The sequence below is a fragment of the Podarcis liolepis genome, assembly GCF_965112155.1.
Source record: "Podarcis liolepis genome assembly, chromosome: 15".
Lineage (NCBI taxonomy): Eukaryota > Metazoa > Chordata > Lepidosauria > Squamata > Lacertidae > Podarcis > Podarcis liolepis.
In genome coordinates, this window is record NC_139566.1 from 31,878,813 (window position 1) to 31,898,638 (window position 19,826).

The 19,826-nt window shown below is 44.3% G+C and overlaps 1 protein-coding gene across 1 annotated transcript in view; it reads left to right on the top strand.

Annotated features, from left to right (window-relative positions):
* The first annotated feature begins 4,405 nt into the window (after positions 1 to 4,405).
* PPM1F (protein phosphatase, Mg2+/Mn2+ dependent 1F) overlaps positions 4,406 to 19,826 on the top strand; it is a 55,119-nt gene continuing 39,698 nt past the window's right edge. Inside the window, exon 1 of the mRNA XM_083479061.1 lies at positions 4,406 to 4,781. Within this exon, the coding sequence (XP_083335187.1) occupies positions 4,603 to 4,781 (179 nt within the window). The 5' untranslated portion in view covers positions 4,406 to 4,602. The remainder of the gene's footprint in view (positions 4,782 to 19,826) is intronic.

Consider the following 19,826-nt stretch of genomic DNA (forward strand, 5'->3'; position numbering starts at 1 on the left):
CTTTTTGTTAGTAAAAAAAAAAAATAGGGAGAAGGAACATGGTAAAAGGTCTATAAAATTTGTGCAGGATGTTGAGAAAATGGGCAGAGGAGGTTTTGTATGTCAATGCAAAGGTAATCAAATGAAACTGATAGATGGGGATTTCAAGACAAACTAAAGGAAGAACTTCACAAGTTGTGCATTGTACTGAACTCGCTGCCACAGAATTTGGTGACGGCCGGTAGCTTGGATGGCTCCAAAAAGGAGGTTAGACAAATTTGCGGAATAGTGTGCCAGTGGCTGTTAGTCATGATGGGATGTTATCCAGTGTTCTTTGTGGATGGGTGAGTTTTAATGATGCATCGAATGCAACAGTTGCACTAGCGGAAACTTGTTGCATAGCAGATGGCCAAGTGGGAAATATACCACTAAATGGCTGTAACTTAGCGCTACATTGCATACAACCTGATGCTGTGTATAGATTTCCAGGTTCAGAAACAGTAGTCCTATTAAGTACCAGAAACCAGGGAGCACAACAAGTTTTAATGCATTTTTAACCTTCTGTTGGAAGCTGCCCAGAGTGTCTGAGGCAACCCAGCCAGATGGGCGGGGTAGACATTATTATTATTATTATTATTATTATTATTATTATTATTATTAGGGGAAACTCTTCCCTCCATGGCCTGCTTGTGAGCTTCAGATGCAAGAAATGTGATGCAGAACTAGATAGCTTCTTGCTCTGACCCAGCGGAGGTATTCTTAACGTCTGGTTATTCTCACTTTAAATGTTTGCTCTTCATTGCATCGGCAGTTCCAGAGGATGGGTACATGAGTAATTTTAAAATACAACGTTCAGAGTAAAACATGCAAATATTCACGATGCCCAGCAAAGCAACAATGGACAATAGAGTCCAGTGTTAATGCCCATCAAACAAATGTGTATTCAGCGGGTGCCGAAAACTCGCCAAGATCAACGCCAGTCGTATATCGGAGGCGAGAGACTCCCATGCTGGTGCAGCCAACGAGAAAGCATAATGTGCTTCAGATAGATCTAACACTACTAGGAGGGGCTTCCCCACAGATCTTAACACTTGGGCAGGTCTGTATGGGAGAAGGCGCTCCTTCGTTTATGTTCGTAAAAGGCCTTTCATTCCCCACTTAGTTTGCAGTCTTGCACCCAGGCTTTCTAAAAAATTCCCCACAGGAAGTTCACAGGCTTCGCTTCAGCAGCCTGAGAAACATTTTCTCTTTTTTCATATAATTGCTTTTCTTTTCATTTTCTATTGCAGTAAGCCCACATGCCTAAAGCCAAAACCAGAGGTTAAAATCTGTATTATGACCTATATCTCTTGCCCAGTGTGTCATTGAGGCTTTAACAAGCTCATTTTTTGTTTCCCACACTAATAACAAATTGTACATTTTGGACTAAAGTTTCTCTTTGTTTTGTAAAAGTTCTTTTTCGGATTGTGAGCTTTGGTCCAGAAAACCATTATTTCTATCTTAATTTAAACATTTCATGTAACTGATGGTATTGTAACCAATCCATAATATGGCTCCTTACATTTTCCATTACTTTAAATTTGGGTTCCCTCCCTGTAAAGTACAGCAATTCCTTGTAGATTGCCCACTGTCTATCCATATTAACTCTCTTTATTAGGTGCTCTGTAGAGCAGAGAAAAGGTAACTTGTGACCCTGGACTCCCCACTCCCATCGATTCCAGAAGCTGAAGGCAATAGGAGTCAGGAGTCTGTTCCATTTGGAATTTTAAAATTTGTTTTATTATTGTAATGGTTTCGGCTGTTTTTTACGGCGGTGTATTCTGCTGCTGTAACCCACTCTGGGATCATATGGTGAGGCGCTGATAGAAATCTTCTGAACAAACAAAACATTTCTGCTGTAAAAGGCAAGGAGACAGATTTACCAAGAAGCCACCAGAGGGAGAATTGGTAGTGTTCTCTCTTGTTTTCCTTCAGCTATGCCAGTTGTGTCATGCACTAAATAAATAACTTTGGATGTGTAGCAATTGAGGAGAGTGGATTTAGAGCTTGTACTGCATTTTCTAAGTCATTATGCCTGTAAGGGCAGGTTTCTTGTTTACCATCACTATGTCTTTGGCTGGCAAGGGCCTGGGGTGATGGAATGCCTGCCACACTGTTGTTATTGTTCATGTGAATTAGTTGGCCGGCTGATAGGGCCAATCCTGATGCCATTACTAATCCAGAATGCGGCAGCTAGACTGGTGACTGGGAGTGGCTGCCGAGACCACATAACTCCGGTCTTGAAAGACCTACATTGGCTCCCAGTACGTTTCCGAGCACAATTCAAAGTGTTGGTGCTGACCTTTAAAGCCCTAAATGGCCTCGGCCCAGTATATCTGAAGGAGCATCTCCACCCCCATTGTTCATCCCGGACACTGAGGTCCAGCTCCAAGGGCCTTCTGGGGGTTCCCTCACTGCAAGAAGCCAAGTTACAGGGAACCAGGCAGAGGGCCTTCTCGGTAGTGGCGCCCGCCCTGTGGAACGCCCTCCCACCAGATGTCAAAGAGAACAACAACTACCAAACTTTTAGAAGACATCTGAAGGCAGCCCTGTTTAGGGAAGCTTTTAATGTTTGATGTATTACTGTATTTTAATATTTGGTTGGTAGCCGCCCAGAGTGGCTGGGGAAGCCCAGCCAGATGGGCGGGGAATAAATAATAAATTATTATTATTATTAATTATTACTACTACTACTACTACTGTGCCTACATGTTCTCCAGGAGGAGCTGTGAGCATGCCAGGCATTGCACCTACTTGTTCATTTCTTTCTTCTTTTTTAATTTTTATTGATTTTACCATATAAATTATAAAATGTACCACAAAATGTATCACTTATACAATCTTTTTAGACTTCCATCAGCACCTCTGATGATCCACCGTTTTAACCACTTCTTATGCATTTCTTAACTTTATATTGCCTTTACATCTCTTAACAAATCATCCTTCCCCTTCTCCATTTTTGCAATACTTCCAATAATACTCCTCACAAAACTTATTGCAAACTTACAAACGTCGTCTGATCTTCACAAGCACCTACTTCTTCATTTCAGTTGGCAGACGTCTCTGTGCATGCATTCTGTATATTTATTTCTTTGTGTGTGTGTGCGTACACATGCATATGTTCACACAGAACCAAAGCAAAAGAAATATCAGTATCGTTTCTGTTTTAGTCACTGTTGATGATTATTTACCACCTGGCCTTCCAAGAAGGCTGCTGCTTGCAATAAAGTAGGCACTCCTATACCTACTTACCTGGGAGTAAGCCCCCTTAAATTCGGTGGGACTCCTTCACAAATGAATGGCACTGTAAATCTGTTAAAACATTTTCAGATAAACATGGGTGGGGTGGGCAGAAGGGACACATTTTCCAGCCACAACAGGGAACTAAAGGTGCCTAGACCTTCACTGTACTCTCTTCAGCGCCTGCTAAAAACATTCCTGTGTAGGCAAGTCTGCCCAGCGGCTTAGAAAACTGAGGCAATTCTAATCTGTTTTGGCATTTTAACTTTTGCATGCTGTTTTTTTCTCTTGATTTTACCGTTTGTCTCCTGTAAACAGCTTTGAGGCATGTGTTTTTTTAACCAAAGGAAATCAAGTGGTGTGCAGATTTCATGATGATGATTACCCACACATCTGGCTGGGTGGCTTACAGCACATATAAAAACATAGTAAAACGTCAAACAAAAAAAACCTTCCTGATACAGGGCTGCCTTTCAGATATCTTCTAAAAGTTGTGTCGTTATTTCCTTGACATCAGATGGCAAGGGCGCCCCATACCAACAACAACTACTACTACTACTATTAATTTTATTTTGTATACCCCGCCCATCTGGCAGGGTTAATCCCCAGCCACACTGGGCGGCTTACAGCACACATAAAAACATAGTAAAACCCTCAAACATTAAAAAAAAACCAACTTCCCGAATACAGGGCTGCCTTCAGATGTCTTCTAAAAGTTGTGTAGTTCTTTATTTCCTTGACATCTGATGGGAGGGCGCCCAACAACAAATAATGATGATGATGATAATTTTATTATGTATAATAATAAATGTCGTGTAGTTCTTTATTTCCTTGGCATCTGATGGGAGGGTGCCCAACAACAAATAATAATAATAATGATGATGATGATAATTTTATTATGTATAATAATAAATGTTGTGTAGTTCTTTATTTCCTTGACATCTGATGGGAGGGCGCCCAACAACAGCAGCAAATTATTATTATTATTATTATTATTATTATTATTATTATTACTTTATTAAGTATAATAATAAACGTTGTGTGGTTCTTTATTTCCTTGACATCTGATAGGAGGGCGTTCTATAATGATGATGATAACGGCGGCCGCTGTCCCCCCTGCCCCGCACCCTTTCCCCCGCCGCCGCCACCCGGCCCTGACAGGAGCCGTTTCCAGGCGGGGCCGGCGCCGCCACTCCGCTTCCCTTCGGGGGTCAGAAGGCAGGGGAGGCGGGGAGAGGAGGAGGCGGAGGCCGGGCCGCGCGGCGGAGTCCGCCTCCCTCCAGTCAGGCAGCTCGCGGGAAGCGCTCGGGTGCTTGCTTGCTCGCTCGCTGGCGCGTGGAGGCCATGGCGTGGCCGGAGGCGGCGCGGGGCTTCGTGGGGACGCTCCTGAGGGACTTCCCGAGGCCGCTGGGCCCGGACGACGCGCCGCCCTGGAGCCCGGCGCCGGGCCGCCTGGGGTCCCTCAGCCAGGCCGAAGCGCCGGCGGAGCTGGCCGAGTTGGCCCGGACCTTCTTGGGCAGCAGGTAGGAGCAGGAGAGAGGGAGAGAGGCCCCGGGGGGAGCCTGAGGAGGGGCCGCGGGTGGCGGAGCGAGAGGCGGCGCGGCGGAAAGTTGCGCCCGGGGCGAAAACTGGGCGCGGAGTTGGGAGAGCGAAGCTAGGGCTGGGTCCTGCAGAGCGGGCAGGGAGCGGGAGGTGCACACGTGTGTGTGTGTGTGTGGATTGTGGGGTCACTAGTGCAAAGGTGAGGCAGCAGCATGAGTACATATGGATTGTGGGCTCACAAGTGCAAGGGTGAAAGTGTCTCAAATGCACATGGATTGCGGGCTCACAAGTGCAAGGGTGAAGGTGTCTCAAATGCACATGGATTGTGGGCTCACAAGTGCAAGGGTGAAGGTGTCTCAAATGCACATGGATTGTGGGCTCACGAGTGCAAGGGTGAAAGTGTCTCAAATGCACATGGATTGCGGGCTCACAAGTGCAAGGGTGAAGGTGTCTTGAGTGCACATGGATTGTGGGCTCACAAGTGCAAGGGTGAAAGTGTCTCAAATGCATACTGATTGTGGGCTCACAAGTGCAAGGGTGAAGGTGTCTCAAATGCATATTGATTGTGGGCTCACAAGTGCAAGGGTGAAGGTGTATTGAGTGCACATGGATTGTGGGCTCATGAGTGCAAGGGTGAAAGGGTCTCAAATGCACATGGATTGCGGGCTCACAAGTGCAAGGGTGAAAGGGTCTCAAATGCACATGGATTGCGGGCTCACAAGTGCAAGGGTGAAAGGGTCTCGAATGCATATGGATTGTGGAGTCAATAGTGCAAGGGTGAAGGTGTCTTGAGTGCACATGGATTGTGGGCTCACGAGTGCAAGGGTGAGGCAGCTTGCATATGGATTGTGGAGTCAATAGTGTGAGTGAGGTTGTGTTTTGAGTGCATACGGGCTCCTTGGGGAGGAAAGGTGGGGTATAAATTCATTTTATAATAATAATACATAGCACAGTCTGCATGCCAGTCCATTTTGTGCCCTAGGCAAGGCTAACTACTTACACACGCACACACAAACCCCATTGCTAACCTCAGTTTTCAAAAACAGATGTCTTGTGGAAGTGATAAAATTCTTCAAAATATAACATAAAGGTAAAATAATGTCAGAAATGTATATAACAAAAACTAATGTATATTAAACTTTGCCCCCTGAAGGTCAGCACTGCGCCCCTCTGAAGTCTGCAGCCTGGGCAGCTGCATAGTTTGCCTAATGCTAGCAGCAGCCCTCTATGTAGGAAGAGTGGACTTACTAAAGTAGGACTAGGGTGCGTGTGTGAGGTGGCATTGTGAATCCACAGATAGGAAGGGTTGACTTCCTATCAATAGTGCATGTGTGTGGAGGATGTATATGAATGTATGGATTGGATGGAGTCATTGGGTGTGCTTGTGGGGTTATTAGTGCATGGGGGGGAGGAGAAGATTATTGGTGATTCTATGAAAGAGTGGGTGCAAATGTTTCAAAAAGACTGTTTCCAAAAGAATGGGCTGCCTTGGGGATTGAACGGTGCCTGCTAACGGTACAGGCAAGGCCTACAAATGGACTGCAAGTGCTAACGTACTGGTGATTGTTTTTATGGAAATAAGCAGTTCTGAGCCTACTACTGCCCCAGTGGGAGGGTAACTCACAGGTGCTGCTTTGAGCACAAGGAGGGCAAGACACAGTTTTAACAACTAACACTTCTACATTTAATGGAGGTTAAGTGAACTAGGCATGAAGTGAACTAGGCATCCAGTTTTTCCGTTTTTCAAGTTAATTAGAAACAAGGAATGGATACCAGCTGCAAATACAGGACTAGACAAACCTGGCGGCTTTGAAGTTTTTAACTCATTTTCTAGGGAGTTGGAAAATTATCTGATACAAAGTGAAAATTAGATTAGGAATTTTTTTGGGGGGGAGTGAATCAGTAAAGCCCACACTGCAAATTCATGAGTGTCGCTTCAAGAGGAATTTGGAGTGGTGTGCCCCACCCAGTAATTTTTGGACTACTGACTTCAAATGTTATTCTGAAAATGGCAAAGCATTGCTTTTCTTTTTAACTCTCAAAGGTATGAAATGTATTCTCGCATGTACTAAAATATGTTGAGAGCTTTGTGTGTGTGCAAATACCTGCTGCGGTAACGGTAGGTGGTTTGAACAGAACCAGGGAAGAATGGGTAGAAAAAGCACCTACTTATATTGCCAGAACTGTGCAAATTTGAAGCAGTGCCCATTATAGAAGAGCCACAAAGCAACATTTATTTGGCTTTTGAAAGGCTCAGCTGGGCCTTGTGGAGCTGTTGTGGTTTTGGAGCTCTGTTGTTCAGATACACAATTATTTGCATTTGATTGCCACGCATAATAATAATAATAATAATAATAATAATAATAATAATAATAATACTTTTTATTTATACCCCGCCCTCCCCAGCCAAGGCCGGGCTCAGGGCGGCTAACAAGCAATAATAAAAACAAGTTGAATGAATACAACTTAAAAACAAGATTAAAATACAACATTAAAATATTGAAATATTAAAATGCAGCCTCATCACAGGAGGAGAAAGAAAAAAGAAAGAGGGGGAGGGAATCACATTGGCTCTAAGCCAAAGGCCAGGTGGAACAACTCTGTCTTACAGGCCCTGTGGAAAGAAATCAGATCCTGCAGGGCCCTGGTCTCATGAGACAGAGCGTTCCATCAGGCCGGAGCCAGTGTTGAAAAGGCCCTGGCTCTGGTTGAAGCCAATCTAACTTCCTTAGGGCCGGGACCACTAGGGTGTTGCTATTTATGGACCTTGAGGGAGCCAGTGTGGTGTAGTGGTTAAGAGCGGTAGTCTCGTAATCTGGGGAACCGGGTTCGCGTCTCCGCTCCTCCACATGCAGCTGCTGGGTGACCTTGGGCCAGTCACACTTCTCTGAAGTCTCAGCCCCACTCACCTCACAGAGTGTTTGTTGTGGGGGAGGAAGGGAAAGGAGCATGTTAGCCGCTTTGAGACTCCTTAAAGGGAGTGAAAGGCGGGATATCAAATCCAAACTCTTCTTCTTCTTCCGTGGGGCATACCAGGAGAGGCGGTCCCGTAGGTACGAGGGTCCTAGGAGGGTGCGGCCATTAGGAATTTTGGTGCAAGGTGCCATCAGTACACTGATGACACACAGCTCTGCTTCTCCATAGCATCTGAGTTAGGTGAGGCTGGGCACAGAGATGGAGACTGTGGGTTGGTTGTTCCTGCGTCCTGGAAACTTGGCGTCCTGGAAACTATTCTGGATGGGGTTGCACTCCCTCTGAAAGAACAGGTTCAGCGTTTGGGGTGCTCCTGGGCAGTGGCGTAGCGTGGGTTGTCAGCACCCGGGGCAAGGCAAGTAATTTGTGCCCCCTAACCCGTGGATTTGCGCCCCCTAACCCTAACCCCCAGATGTTGCGCCCGGTGCGGCCGGCCTCCCCTGCACCCCCCACGCTACGCCACTGCTCCTGGGTCCACCTTTGTCACTGAAGCTCGGTTGGCCTCAGTGGCTAGGAGTGCCTGTTACCAGCTACAGATGGTTTGTCATCTATGGTCGTTCTGGGACAGGAATGGTCTCTCCACAGTGATCCATTCACTGGTATCCTCAAGACTCCATTATTGAAGTGAGCGCACTCTATGTGAGGCTACAGTTGCAAAACATAAATGAAAGCTTGATGGCTTATAAATATTGGTCACAATTTGTTTTTAAAAATCCTTGGTGGGTTGCACAATGGTTCCTCTCCTGAGTCAGAATTAACCAGTTATCCTATGTGTGTGTGCACATGTGTGATTAAAGAGGCACTACAAGGTTTTGCTATGACTGACATGGCACTGTGGTCTCACATTGTCCTTTCCTGCTACTGCCCTGATTTATAGCATTAATGTTTTTTGTATGGAAGGTTTGGGTGAATTTCTGCTATTGCTGCGTCTGTTAATCTGTGTTAAGTACCTAACCACCTTGTTAGTTTTATTGGCTAGCAAAATAAGCTAAAAGACTTCAGATTTTGTGCAGGTGCATCTATTATTATTATTATTATTATTATTATTATTATTATTATTATTATTATACCCCACTTCCCCCCCAGATGGAACTGAAGGCAGCTTATAGATAAAAAAGAACTGACAAAAACCATTAAAAAAATCATTAAAAACAATTAAACATTGATAAAATTAAAACAATATACATATATAAAATATATTAAAACCTAACCATCATTAAATAAGTTTTATGAAATGAGATGAAAGGGATTTAGAGAGGATTGTAAAACAGTCAGTCTTCTCTGAATCCCCTTTTTTATCATCCCATTATTTACATCTCACTGAATGATGTTGATGCAATTGTTATAAATCTGAATTTATTAGTAAATGCTTAATAATATATGAAATGAACACTGTTATCTGGATGTGAGCAAGCTAAGGCCACTGCTCAGACCTGGTAATTCATAATATTGTCCAGATGCTTGTGTTCAACAGTAAAACACCCGTAACAATGCTAGGGGCAGAAAGATGTTTTTCCCTGGCAGGGCATCTGGTGTGATCACAACATCTGTTGCCTAACCTGAATTTAATTTGGATGTTGCCTCCTATTAAATTTTATTTTCATCTTTAAATATTTCCCCTCTCCTTAGTATGTCAGTATAGAGGATAGTTCATTGTATCCTGATCTTAAACCTGTTTCTCTGCAATGAAATCTTAACTGATTTCAAACCAACATATTTCCAGACAAAGATGCTTAGGACTACAGTTTTCCGGTCTTGCAGCAGAATTTGTATGGAGTACAAAAACAGCATATTATATGCTCAACCAGGGAAAATTACTAGATAACCTCTAGCCCTTTTAGCCCTTACATATGCTTCTTGTGCATTAAAAAAATTGTCAGTTTGAATTAAAAATTAAACTCTTCTGTTTTCATAGTGGTGTTTATTGTTTTACTGTCCTTTTAATTTAAGAGATGCAAAATGTTCACTCTCATTTCATTTTCTCACGTTAGCAATGGCAGTAAAATGGTACAATCAGCTATATAAACAGGGCCAAACTAGACAAGACTAGTTTGGATCCTTGGATCTTTTGTAAATCAAATTTATCCGGTCCTTGATTTTGTTGTGATGCTGCTATTTCAGCGTGCTCTTCTGTTTTTGTCTGCTTTTATTTGTTTTAGATGATGGTCTTGTTCCTTTACAGCTCTTTGCTTTTTAATTGGGGTTGTTATCTTGTATTCTGTATCTTCTCCTGGTATCTTTACAGGTGAAGAGTAGGTATAAATATTTTAATAAATATTTCGGGGACAAAAAATGTTAAAGCTTGATGTTGGTTGAATCTATTAATGTCTTTCCATCTTTTTTTCTTTTCTTTTTTGCATGGGATATGGTAGAAACTTTGATGCTCTCCTGAGAATAAGCGCTTTGTGGCCAGGGCCGTTTCACATCTACAGTTAAATACAACTTATCTACCATGTTCCCTATGCTCTTTAAAAGTAATGTTTGTTGTCTACTATTATGGGTTAAACCAGGCTTCCTCAACCTCGGCCCTCCTGATGTTTTGAGGCTACAATTCCCATCATCCCTGACCACTGGTCCTGCTAGCTAGGGATCGTGGGAGTTGTAGGCCAAAAACATCTGTAGGGCCGAGGTTGAGGAAGCCTGGTTAAACGCAAGCCTTCAAAACTCCCCTAAATGAAAGGCTTACTTTGTGCTGTCAAGGCAGGGAGAGATCACTGAAGAAAAGAGAGGGAGGAAATAAATTCTGCATCCACTAAGGAACAGAGGCAGTTCCGTAACAGGCTGTGTCCAGCTAATTCATTTCTTTGGGGAATGCAGGGGATATGAAGTCCAGCATTCCGGTTTCTGTGTGTGGTGGAAAAGGGACCTCAAGACCTTCTGTAAATAGAGATGGAACTATATAATTTGACAGGCTAGATCCTTCCATTATTTTCTTAATCAGTGCAGAGTCTCTTCTGAAACACACATAATTGTACAGTTGAAATATCATTGTGTAAACCTAGAGGAGGGGCAGTTATAGGGACAAAGCTGGAAAAATCATAGGTGGCTATTTTTTTGTATGGGTGCATAGGCGCATAACAATCTGAAATATTAGTTCATTCAGCCCTTCCAAGGGTGTAGTCCAGGGGTCAGCAAACTTTTTCAGCAGGGGGCCGGTCCACTGTCCCTCAGACCTTGTGGGGACTGGACTATATTTTGCAAAAAACAAATGAACAAATTCCTATGCCCCACAAATAACCCAGAGATGCATTTTAAATAAAAGGACACATTCTACTCATGTGAAAACACGCTGATTCCCGGACCGTCTGAGGGCCGGATTTAGAAGGCAACTGGGCCAGATCTGGCCCCCAGGCCTTAGTTTGCCTACCCATGGTGTAGTCTTTTGCTATACAAAATTTACAGCTTGAGCCTCCTTTTCTGTGTTTCACGTTAGTTAGTTCAGTCAGAGCCTTTAATTCAGTTGTAACTGCTGAACAATTTAAAAACAATCCTGAAAAGGCCTGGGTCATATTTGCAAATGGTGAACACTGTGTTTTCCTTTTTGTTTCTAAAGTTAATATTAAATCAATAATACCCCCATTCTTTCTGGGGTTAGAAAAAGAACGGTAAAATGTGTGGCTGTGTTTTCAAAACTATCTTTGGTCAAAACATGCTTTGATGAAGAATGTTTTCATTTAACATTAAGACTGATTTGTGGCAGTTTGTGATTTGACATGTTTCTTTGAAAATGTTAATTTTTCAACTAAGGGTAAGCTGTTCATTGTTAAATTCTACTAAACACTGGTGTAGTTTGGATTCAAAACTATTTATCTAGCTAAAGCAAATTTAAAGTCAACTTAGCCTCTCTCTATTAAGGAATGCTTCCTATTTCATATTTATTATTCTCCCCGGTGATGAATTGTTACTTTGCTTAAAATAACACTTGTACCAAGTTTTAACCATGCAAATAGGTGAACGTGTGCAATTTTCTGAATACTATTATTACGGTAATAGCTCTTTCAAGTTATGTCTGAAGAACTGTCCTGAATGCAGACATGGTTCCACCTTGGTTATATTTGTTGCAACTAAGCTGTAGCATGACAGCTCGAAAAGTATCTGTTCAGTGGTTCTGAATTAGCAATTTTGTGGTTCAGTGTTGGCTGGTATGTCTGCTTCAATAAACTCATTTCTCAATGGTAGACAAAATGTTGCTAGATTGTGCATTAAAAATGTGTTTCCCTTAGGACACGGTCCACACTTTATTTAAAGCATTTTTGACCTGTCCTTCAACTGGAGTGAGGGAGAAGGATTTGGAAATGCTTAAAATACCAACAATGAGACCGTCCTTGCCCTCAGGTTTACAGTCTGAAAGACACAGTATAAAAGGAAAAGAGATTGGGGAGGGAAGAGGAAAAGAGCAAACCCACTGCTATGGCCTGACAGAATGACTGATCCTAGATCACTCATCGGTGCTTAGACAGTCTCTGGCAAGGGATGCCTCCCACTAGGATTAGGGATCATTTTTGGCCGTTCTTCTCTTCCCAGTCCCCAGCTCTAAGCTATATGGGGAGGTGAACCTCCAGAAGTTGGAGATGGGAGCAGGGGTTTAACTGTGCTTTGGTAGTGCAACATGAGGTTAGGGATAAGACCCTGCTCTGTTACTGCGCCTCAGACCGGTGTCTCCAGCGCTGATCGCGCGGCGGGCTGGAGGGTAGGGGAGCATGTGCCCATACACGTGCGCATACGCTATTTCCAGTGCACTTCTGGGTCGGAGGAGCACCGGAAATAGCTTGTGCGCATGTGCACAGGCCTCCTCCAACCCGGATGTGCACCGGAAATAGCGCGTGCACAAATAACGCTTGCACATGCGCACAAGCTATTTCCAGTGCTCCTCTGACCCGGAAGTGGGCAGCCATGCACCACAGCGCCGGTAAGAGTGGGGGGTGGCGGGGGTCACCGCGGGTCGGATAAACGAGTCCCTCGGGCCTTATCCGGCCCACAGGCCTTAGTTTGGAGACCTCTGTGATAGAGGCCAGCTAAAATTTCTGGACCTTGTGAAAACATTTTGAATAAATAAATTAAAACCTCTCCCCGCCCGCAAAGTGCAACACATTGTTATAAAGCTTGGGCTGTGTTTCATCTTTCCTGACACTCTTTATGTTAATGCAAGAAGGAGCTGAACAGTAGCTGCATATTTCGCATTCCTGCCCTGGAGCTAGTGTTTGTTAGAGAGACTCTGTGAGGCTCAAAATTACTTATATCCCCAAGATTCCAAAACTGCCAAGACTTTCCCCAACTTTTTTTTATTCCTTTTCGACCACAAGAATTCTCAGGGAGGGAGTCTCCAACTCTTCCACCCAACAGAACCTGGCTGTCTGAGACTTTGCACTCTTGCTGTTTCTGTGGGTAAGAAATGTATGTAATTGGAGTAAAATTGCTCCTGAGAGCTCCTGGGTTTGAAAGAACAACTGTTAATGGCTTGACCAGATTTGTTTTGGCATTTTACAAGTATGCTTGAACTGTTGCACTGGGATGTTCTGCAAAAGGGGACTCACCTGTAGAGCTTTCATTGAGAATTTTGGCCAAGAGATTAATCTCATCACACACACCCCCCAACAAAACCCACCATCCTTATATTGCCCCCAAACCAACAGACTAACAGACAACTAACCAATTTATGGTAATCTCCTAACCTGTTAGCAACTCCTGCCTCAGTGATGGGCAGCGTGTTATATTGGTCTGCAACTCCTTTACCATTAGCCACACAGGTTTGGGCTGATGGGAGTTGTAGTCCAACAAGACTGGGAAGACCACGACCAAGTTACCCATTCCTGGCTTAGATAGATACTGATTGAGATATTCTAGCTAGCAATGCTGTTTACACGTCCCCCAATAATTCATTGAACTTGGCAGAGCTTACTTCTGAGTAAGCATACACACAATGGTGCAACCCGTTTACTCATTCCAGGTGTCTGTAGGCTTGGCAAGATTACCAGGTGGTGAAAGAGAGAAGCAGACTGAACACGCTCATAAATTATTTGCAAGCCAACCCGAATATGATAACGATAGACCCAATGTATGGATGGGTACAAAAGACTTGGAATCAGGGCCCATAGTTTAAGAATTCCAGCTCAAATTAAATCCTGAAAATGACCCTTCTCCTGTTTTGGGAGGTGGGAATCCTACCATGTGAACCTAGCGCAGGCTTGTAAAATAACTTCAATAGCCTTCCTTCCGTCCTCTTTTTTTACTAGCCTGCTTGGGGCTGGCAGAAAAGGGACAGAGAGCACCATTCTCCTTGAAGCAGCCCCACTGCTTTTCTGCTAGGTGCAGCGGAGGGGTGGAGAACTCCAGCCTTCAGCTGTGTACACACCATACGTTAAAAGTACATTTAAAGCACATGGCTTCCCCCAAAGAATCATAGTCGTTGTAGTTTACCCCTCGCAGAGTTTCAGTTCCCGGCTCCCTTAACAAACTACAGTTCCCAGGATTCTTTGAGAGAGGTCACTTGCTTTAAAAAGCATGCATATGCAGCCTTCGCCTGCCAGCCTGCTCAGTCGCCTGCATGGAATTGCTTCTCAGCTATGGCTGTCCGTCTACTGCCTTACATGCACATCTGCCCAACTAGAGCTTGTTATATTACAGTGGTACCTCGGGTTACATACACTTCAGGCTACAGACTCTGCTAACCCAGAAATAGTGCTTCAGGTTAAGAACTTTGCTTCAGGATAAGAACAGAAATTGTGCTCTGGTGGCACAGCGGCAGCGGGAAGCCCCATTAGCTAAAGTGGTGTTTCAGGTTAAGAACAGTTTCAGGTTAAGAATGGACCTCCGGAACAAATTAAGTACTTAACTTGAGGTACCACTGTGTATGTTATGTTACCCGGGTGAAGGGCAAACCATGAGATAACAGAATTCTGTTTTCTCACTAGGAAATAGCAGTTTGCCTTCTGAAAGCACAGATATATTCATGGCTGCCCCTGCAAATCTTTCCTCTCCGATTAATGGAGCTGCTTCAAACAAAACAGACAAAACAAAACCTCATCCGTTCAGCATTATTCCTTTTGATGTGCAGTGTGGCAGCCACATTCCCTACGCTCACCACAAGCAACGGTTGGCCATTTTGTGACCCTTTCCCCTTCTTATTCCTCCTGCCCCACTATCTTTGTTTGGTTCTTCTAAATCTGCACAGTCTCCCTTTGCAACAGTGCTATGCGCTCTTTCTCCTTATGTGAAAGAAAATGGCAACCACGAGTCTGTAAGTGGTGACGTACACAACATACATTTAAAGCACCGCTCCCAAAGTGTCTTGGGAACTTTGGTTTGTCAATGGCACTGGGAATTGTAGCTCTATGAGGAAACTACAGTGATACCTCAGGTTAAGTACTTAATTCGTTCCGGAGGTCCGTTCTTAACCTGAAACTGTTCTTAACCTGAAGCACCACTTTAGCTAATGGGGCCTCCTGCTGCCGCTGCACCACTGGAGCATGATTTCTGTTCTTATCCTGAAGCAAAGCTCTTAACCTGAAGCACTATTTCTGGGTTAGCGGAGTATGTAACCTGAAGCGTATGTAACCTGAAGCGTATGTAACCTGAAGCGTATGTAACCTGAGGTACCACTGTACCAGTTCCCAGGATTCTTGAGGGGATGTACTTTAAATATACTGTTCGTATGCAACCGTAGCTTTCTGCAACAATGCTATCCATTTCTCATGTACTATCACTATCACTCTCATGTACACACTAGTACTGCGACTAGCACAATTGCTCCTGAAGAAGTGTGCATGCACACAAAAGTTCATACCAATAACTAACTTAGTTGGTCTCTAAGGTGCTACTGGAAGGAATTTTTTTATTGTGTTTTGACTATGGCAGACCAACACGGCCACCTACCTTTAACAATTGCTCCTGTTAAGAATAAAACATGACTTAATGCTAGGCCAGTTTTTTTTGGGGGGGGAAGGGGTGTTTGTTCACCTAGCTCTCCACTTTGCTTTTTCCGAACAGGAAGCAAAGTATTGTTCATGCCAAAAGATGCAGTTTGTATCCTGCAGGAAATTCTGGGGGGGAAGAAGGATGCTATTGTTGACATCAGTTTCCAGCACAGAATCCAGTTGCTTTGAGAAAAAGAGAATAACAGGAAGTGCCTCGGATTAGCTCATAATAACTGAAAACAATCCCCTTGCAAGCATGCATAGAATGGGCAGAAGTCCTTCCAATGTAAACTGGAATCCTATGTGTGAATCCTAAAAATGAAATACATAGATAAGAGTACAGTACAGAATAGGTTGCTATGAGTTGTACTACTCTGGGGTGAATCATGGGTTTGGTTCACTTTTTTTTTTTGCCACAGCCAAAAAAAGTTAAAATGTACCAAAAGATTATTACTCTTCATTATAGAAATCTGGCAGTATTTACTTAATAGGAACAGTGTTGTTACCTTGTATTTGCATCATCATTATGGTCAGACCTCACCTGGAGTACTGTGTCCAGTTCTGGGCACCACAGTTCAAGAAGGACACTGACAAACTGGAACGTGTCCAGAGGAGGGCAACCAAAATGGTCAAAGGCCTGGAAACGATGCCTTATGAGGAACGACTAAGGGAGCTGGGCATGTTTAGCCTGGAGAAGAGGAGGTTAAGGGGTGATATGATAGCCATGTTCAAATATATAAAAGGACGTCACATAGAGGAGGGAGAAAGGTTGTTTTCTGCTGCTCCAGAGAAGCGGACACGGAGCAATGGATTCAAACTACAAGAAAGAAGATTCCACCTAAACATTAGGAAGAACTTCCTGACAGTAAGAGCTGTTTGACAGTGGAATTTGCTGCCAAGGAGTGTGGTGGAGTCTCCTCCTTTGGAGGTCTTTAAGCAGAGGCTTGACAACCATATGTCAGGAGCAGTGGCGTAGCGTGGGGGGTGCCAGGGGTGCCGGCCGCACCGGGCGCAACATGGGCGGGGGGCGCGCTCGCACTAGCAGCTCTCTGCCCCTACTAAAATCCACGGGTTAGGGAGCCCGCGCTCGCTCGGCTTGGCGAGGAGGTCGCAGAAGGGGGAGAGCAAAGCCTTCTGCCGCGGGCAAAAAAAGGAGAGGAAGCCGGCTGGGCGGGCTGGCTGGCGGGGGTCTGGCTGCGCCTGCTGCTGCCGTTGCTGCTGCTGCCGGGGCTTTGACAGCAGAGGAGCTTTATGGTCTCTGCTTAGTGCAGGCTGCTAGACGGAGGGAACTGCTGATATTAAACGGCAATATAGAGGGGGACCGCCCCGGGGAATATACCCATTTCTCCAAGGCTGGGGGAAGTGTTATAGATTATATCTTAATCTCAAGATTTGCTCACAGCTTTATAAGGAAGTTTCAAGTGGGCCATAATACTCTGAGTGATCACCTACCTCTAATTTTAGAGCTTGCAGGTGGGCCTTTTGACTATTCTATTGCCGAGCCACAATATATACCTTCTGTAAATTTGGATATACCTGCCCCCAAAAGACTCAAATGGTCCCCAATATTGAATGAAAACCTAACCCTCCTTCTTCAGTCAGTGGAGTTAAAGCTTATTCGCTCCGCTATTGTATCAGGAAATTCAGTAGCTGCGATTATGGAACGCTTTAAATTACTCTTGGAAAGATTGAAACCCCATTTAACAACAGTGATACATAGCTCCGCTACAAAGAGGGCAAAGGACGGAGCTAGCTGGTTTGACCTGGAGTGCAGGCAAACAAGGAGACAAATGAGAACAGCCTACCGGAGATACAGGAAATCAGGGACTGCCCTCCTACTTAATGCTTATATTTATCTGAGACGGTCGTACAAACAATTATTAAGGAGAAGGAAACTGGAAGCTGAAAGAGCCGCATGGCACAGGTTGGTTAAGGCATCGCACGAGAAAGATACTACTTGCTTTTGGCGAACCATATCTGGTCTACTGGACCAGGAGCGTACTAATTCCATCTGTACAGTGGAACCAATGGAGTGGTTGCACCATTTTCAATCTTTGTTCTATGACCAGGAAGCCCAACATTACAAACTATGCATTCAACTGGAGGACCTACCTCATTGGCCAGCAGTAACTGCGAAGGAAGTTGAGAATTTAATCGCACAATTAAAGAACAACAAGGCCCCAGGGAATGATTACATCCCTGCCGAACTTCTGAAGTCCAACATTGGCTGGTGGGCCCCCCTGCTGGCGTCTTTATTTTCTTGGATCGACGGGTTTACTCCCAGATGGTTGGACTGAGGCAATAATTATCCCAATCTATAAAAAAGGACCCATGACAGATCCGGCGAGTTATAGACCAATCAGCCTTCTGCCTATACCCAGCAAACTATATGCCAAACATCTTTATACCAAGCTAACTAGCTGGCTGGAAACTGAAGCTATTCTAGCGGAAGAGCAAGCGGGTTTCAGGCAAGGCAGATCCACCATAGACCATTGCTTCACCCTAGCCTATTTAATTGACAAATATGCCAAAAAATCCCGTGGGGTGTTATATGCAGCCTTTATCGATCTAAAGGCTGCTTTCGATTCAATTCCACGTGTAAGACTCTGGGATAAATTGAGCACCTCAAGCATAGACAAAAGACTATTATTTCTGATCAGCTGTTTATACAAAGACACGGTGCTGCATGTAAGAACTTCGTTAAATGGCCATCTTATAGGACCAGTTCCTGTCAGTAAGGGGGTCAAGCAAGGTTGCATCCTGGCCCCAGTTTTATTCAACATCTACATCAATGATATGGTTAACTGTTTGTCATCTCCGGACTTCCACGCCCCCAAACTGGCTGACAAAGCAATATCAGTGCTTTTGTACGCTGACGATGCGATACTCCTATCTCGAACAAGAATAGGCTTAAATAGGCTCATAGGTGAATTCTCAGCATACTGTAGGAGAGAGCAACTTGCAATAAACTATCAGAAAACCAAAATCATGGTTTTTGCAAGGAAACACAGACAGTACAGCTGGAGGATGGATAACCAGACAATTGAACAAGTCAAAGCCTTCAAATATCTGGGTATCGTTTTCCAGTCGACCGGGTCCTGGGATGTCCATCAAAAATGTGCCAAAGAAAAAGCTGCTCAAAGCATCAAGATGCTGTCCCGCTTCTTCTACACGAAGGGGGGCAGATACATCCCAGCAGCCCTTGAAGTTTTTCAAGCAAAACCTCTGGCGCAGTTACTGTACGGGGCGCAAATCTGGACGGGGAACCACTGCTCCAGTCTTGAAACTGTCCAGTCCAAATTTCTAAGGCAGATACTCGGTGTCCCCTCCTGTGTTCCAAACGCAGCATTACGACTCGAGGCCTGCCTTCCATCTGTGGAAACTCGGACCTGGCAGAGAACATTTAATTATTGGCTTCGTCTTAATCTGAATCCTCCTGGTCTACTGCCGCTAGTAATGCAAGACCCTCACAAAAGCAAGTGGTTTAAAACTGTGCATCAAAAACTCCTTACATGCGGTCTGCACTCACAGTCCCTACTATCAATGGGCCTCATTAAAGCAAAGAGTCTAATAGGCCAGCGCCTGAAAGACATTGAACGACAAAACAACCTGACTATCTTAAAGAAACTGTGCCCATGGTATACCTACTTTCCCCCTTCTCATTTTGACTCTCCAGCTTCATATTTGTCTAAACTAACCATCCCAAAATACAGACGTGCCTTTACATTGGCTAGATGGGATGTTCTTCCCTCTGCTGTACTCGAAGGTCGTTACCAAAAGACTCCATTTGAAAAACGACTCTGCCCATGTGGAGATGGTAACACGGAAACAGTGTCCCACGTCCTTCTTTCTTGCCCCCTTTACAAAGACCTAAGGAATGAGATTATTACTCCACTCATTCTCTCCAACCCCGGCCGTTCACCAGACATTACACTGTGTTTTCTATTATCTGATACGGATAGTCAGATAACAGAGAAGGTCGCGAGGTACATCGAGAGAGCTGCGAAATTGAGGGCCACCATCTGAGTGACAGACCTGTTCACCCGACGGACCTCCTTTTGCCTGTTCTTTTCTTCCTTTTATCCCTATTCTCACTTTTAACTCTTGTACAGCTGTGGCCTGTTGGCTTTGCTAATAAAG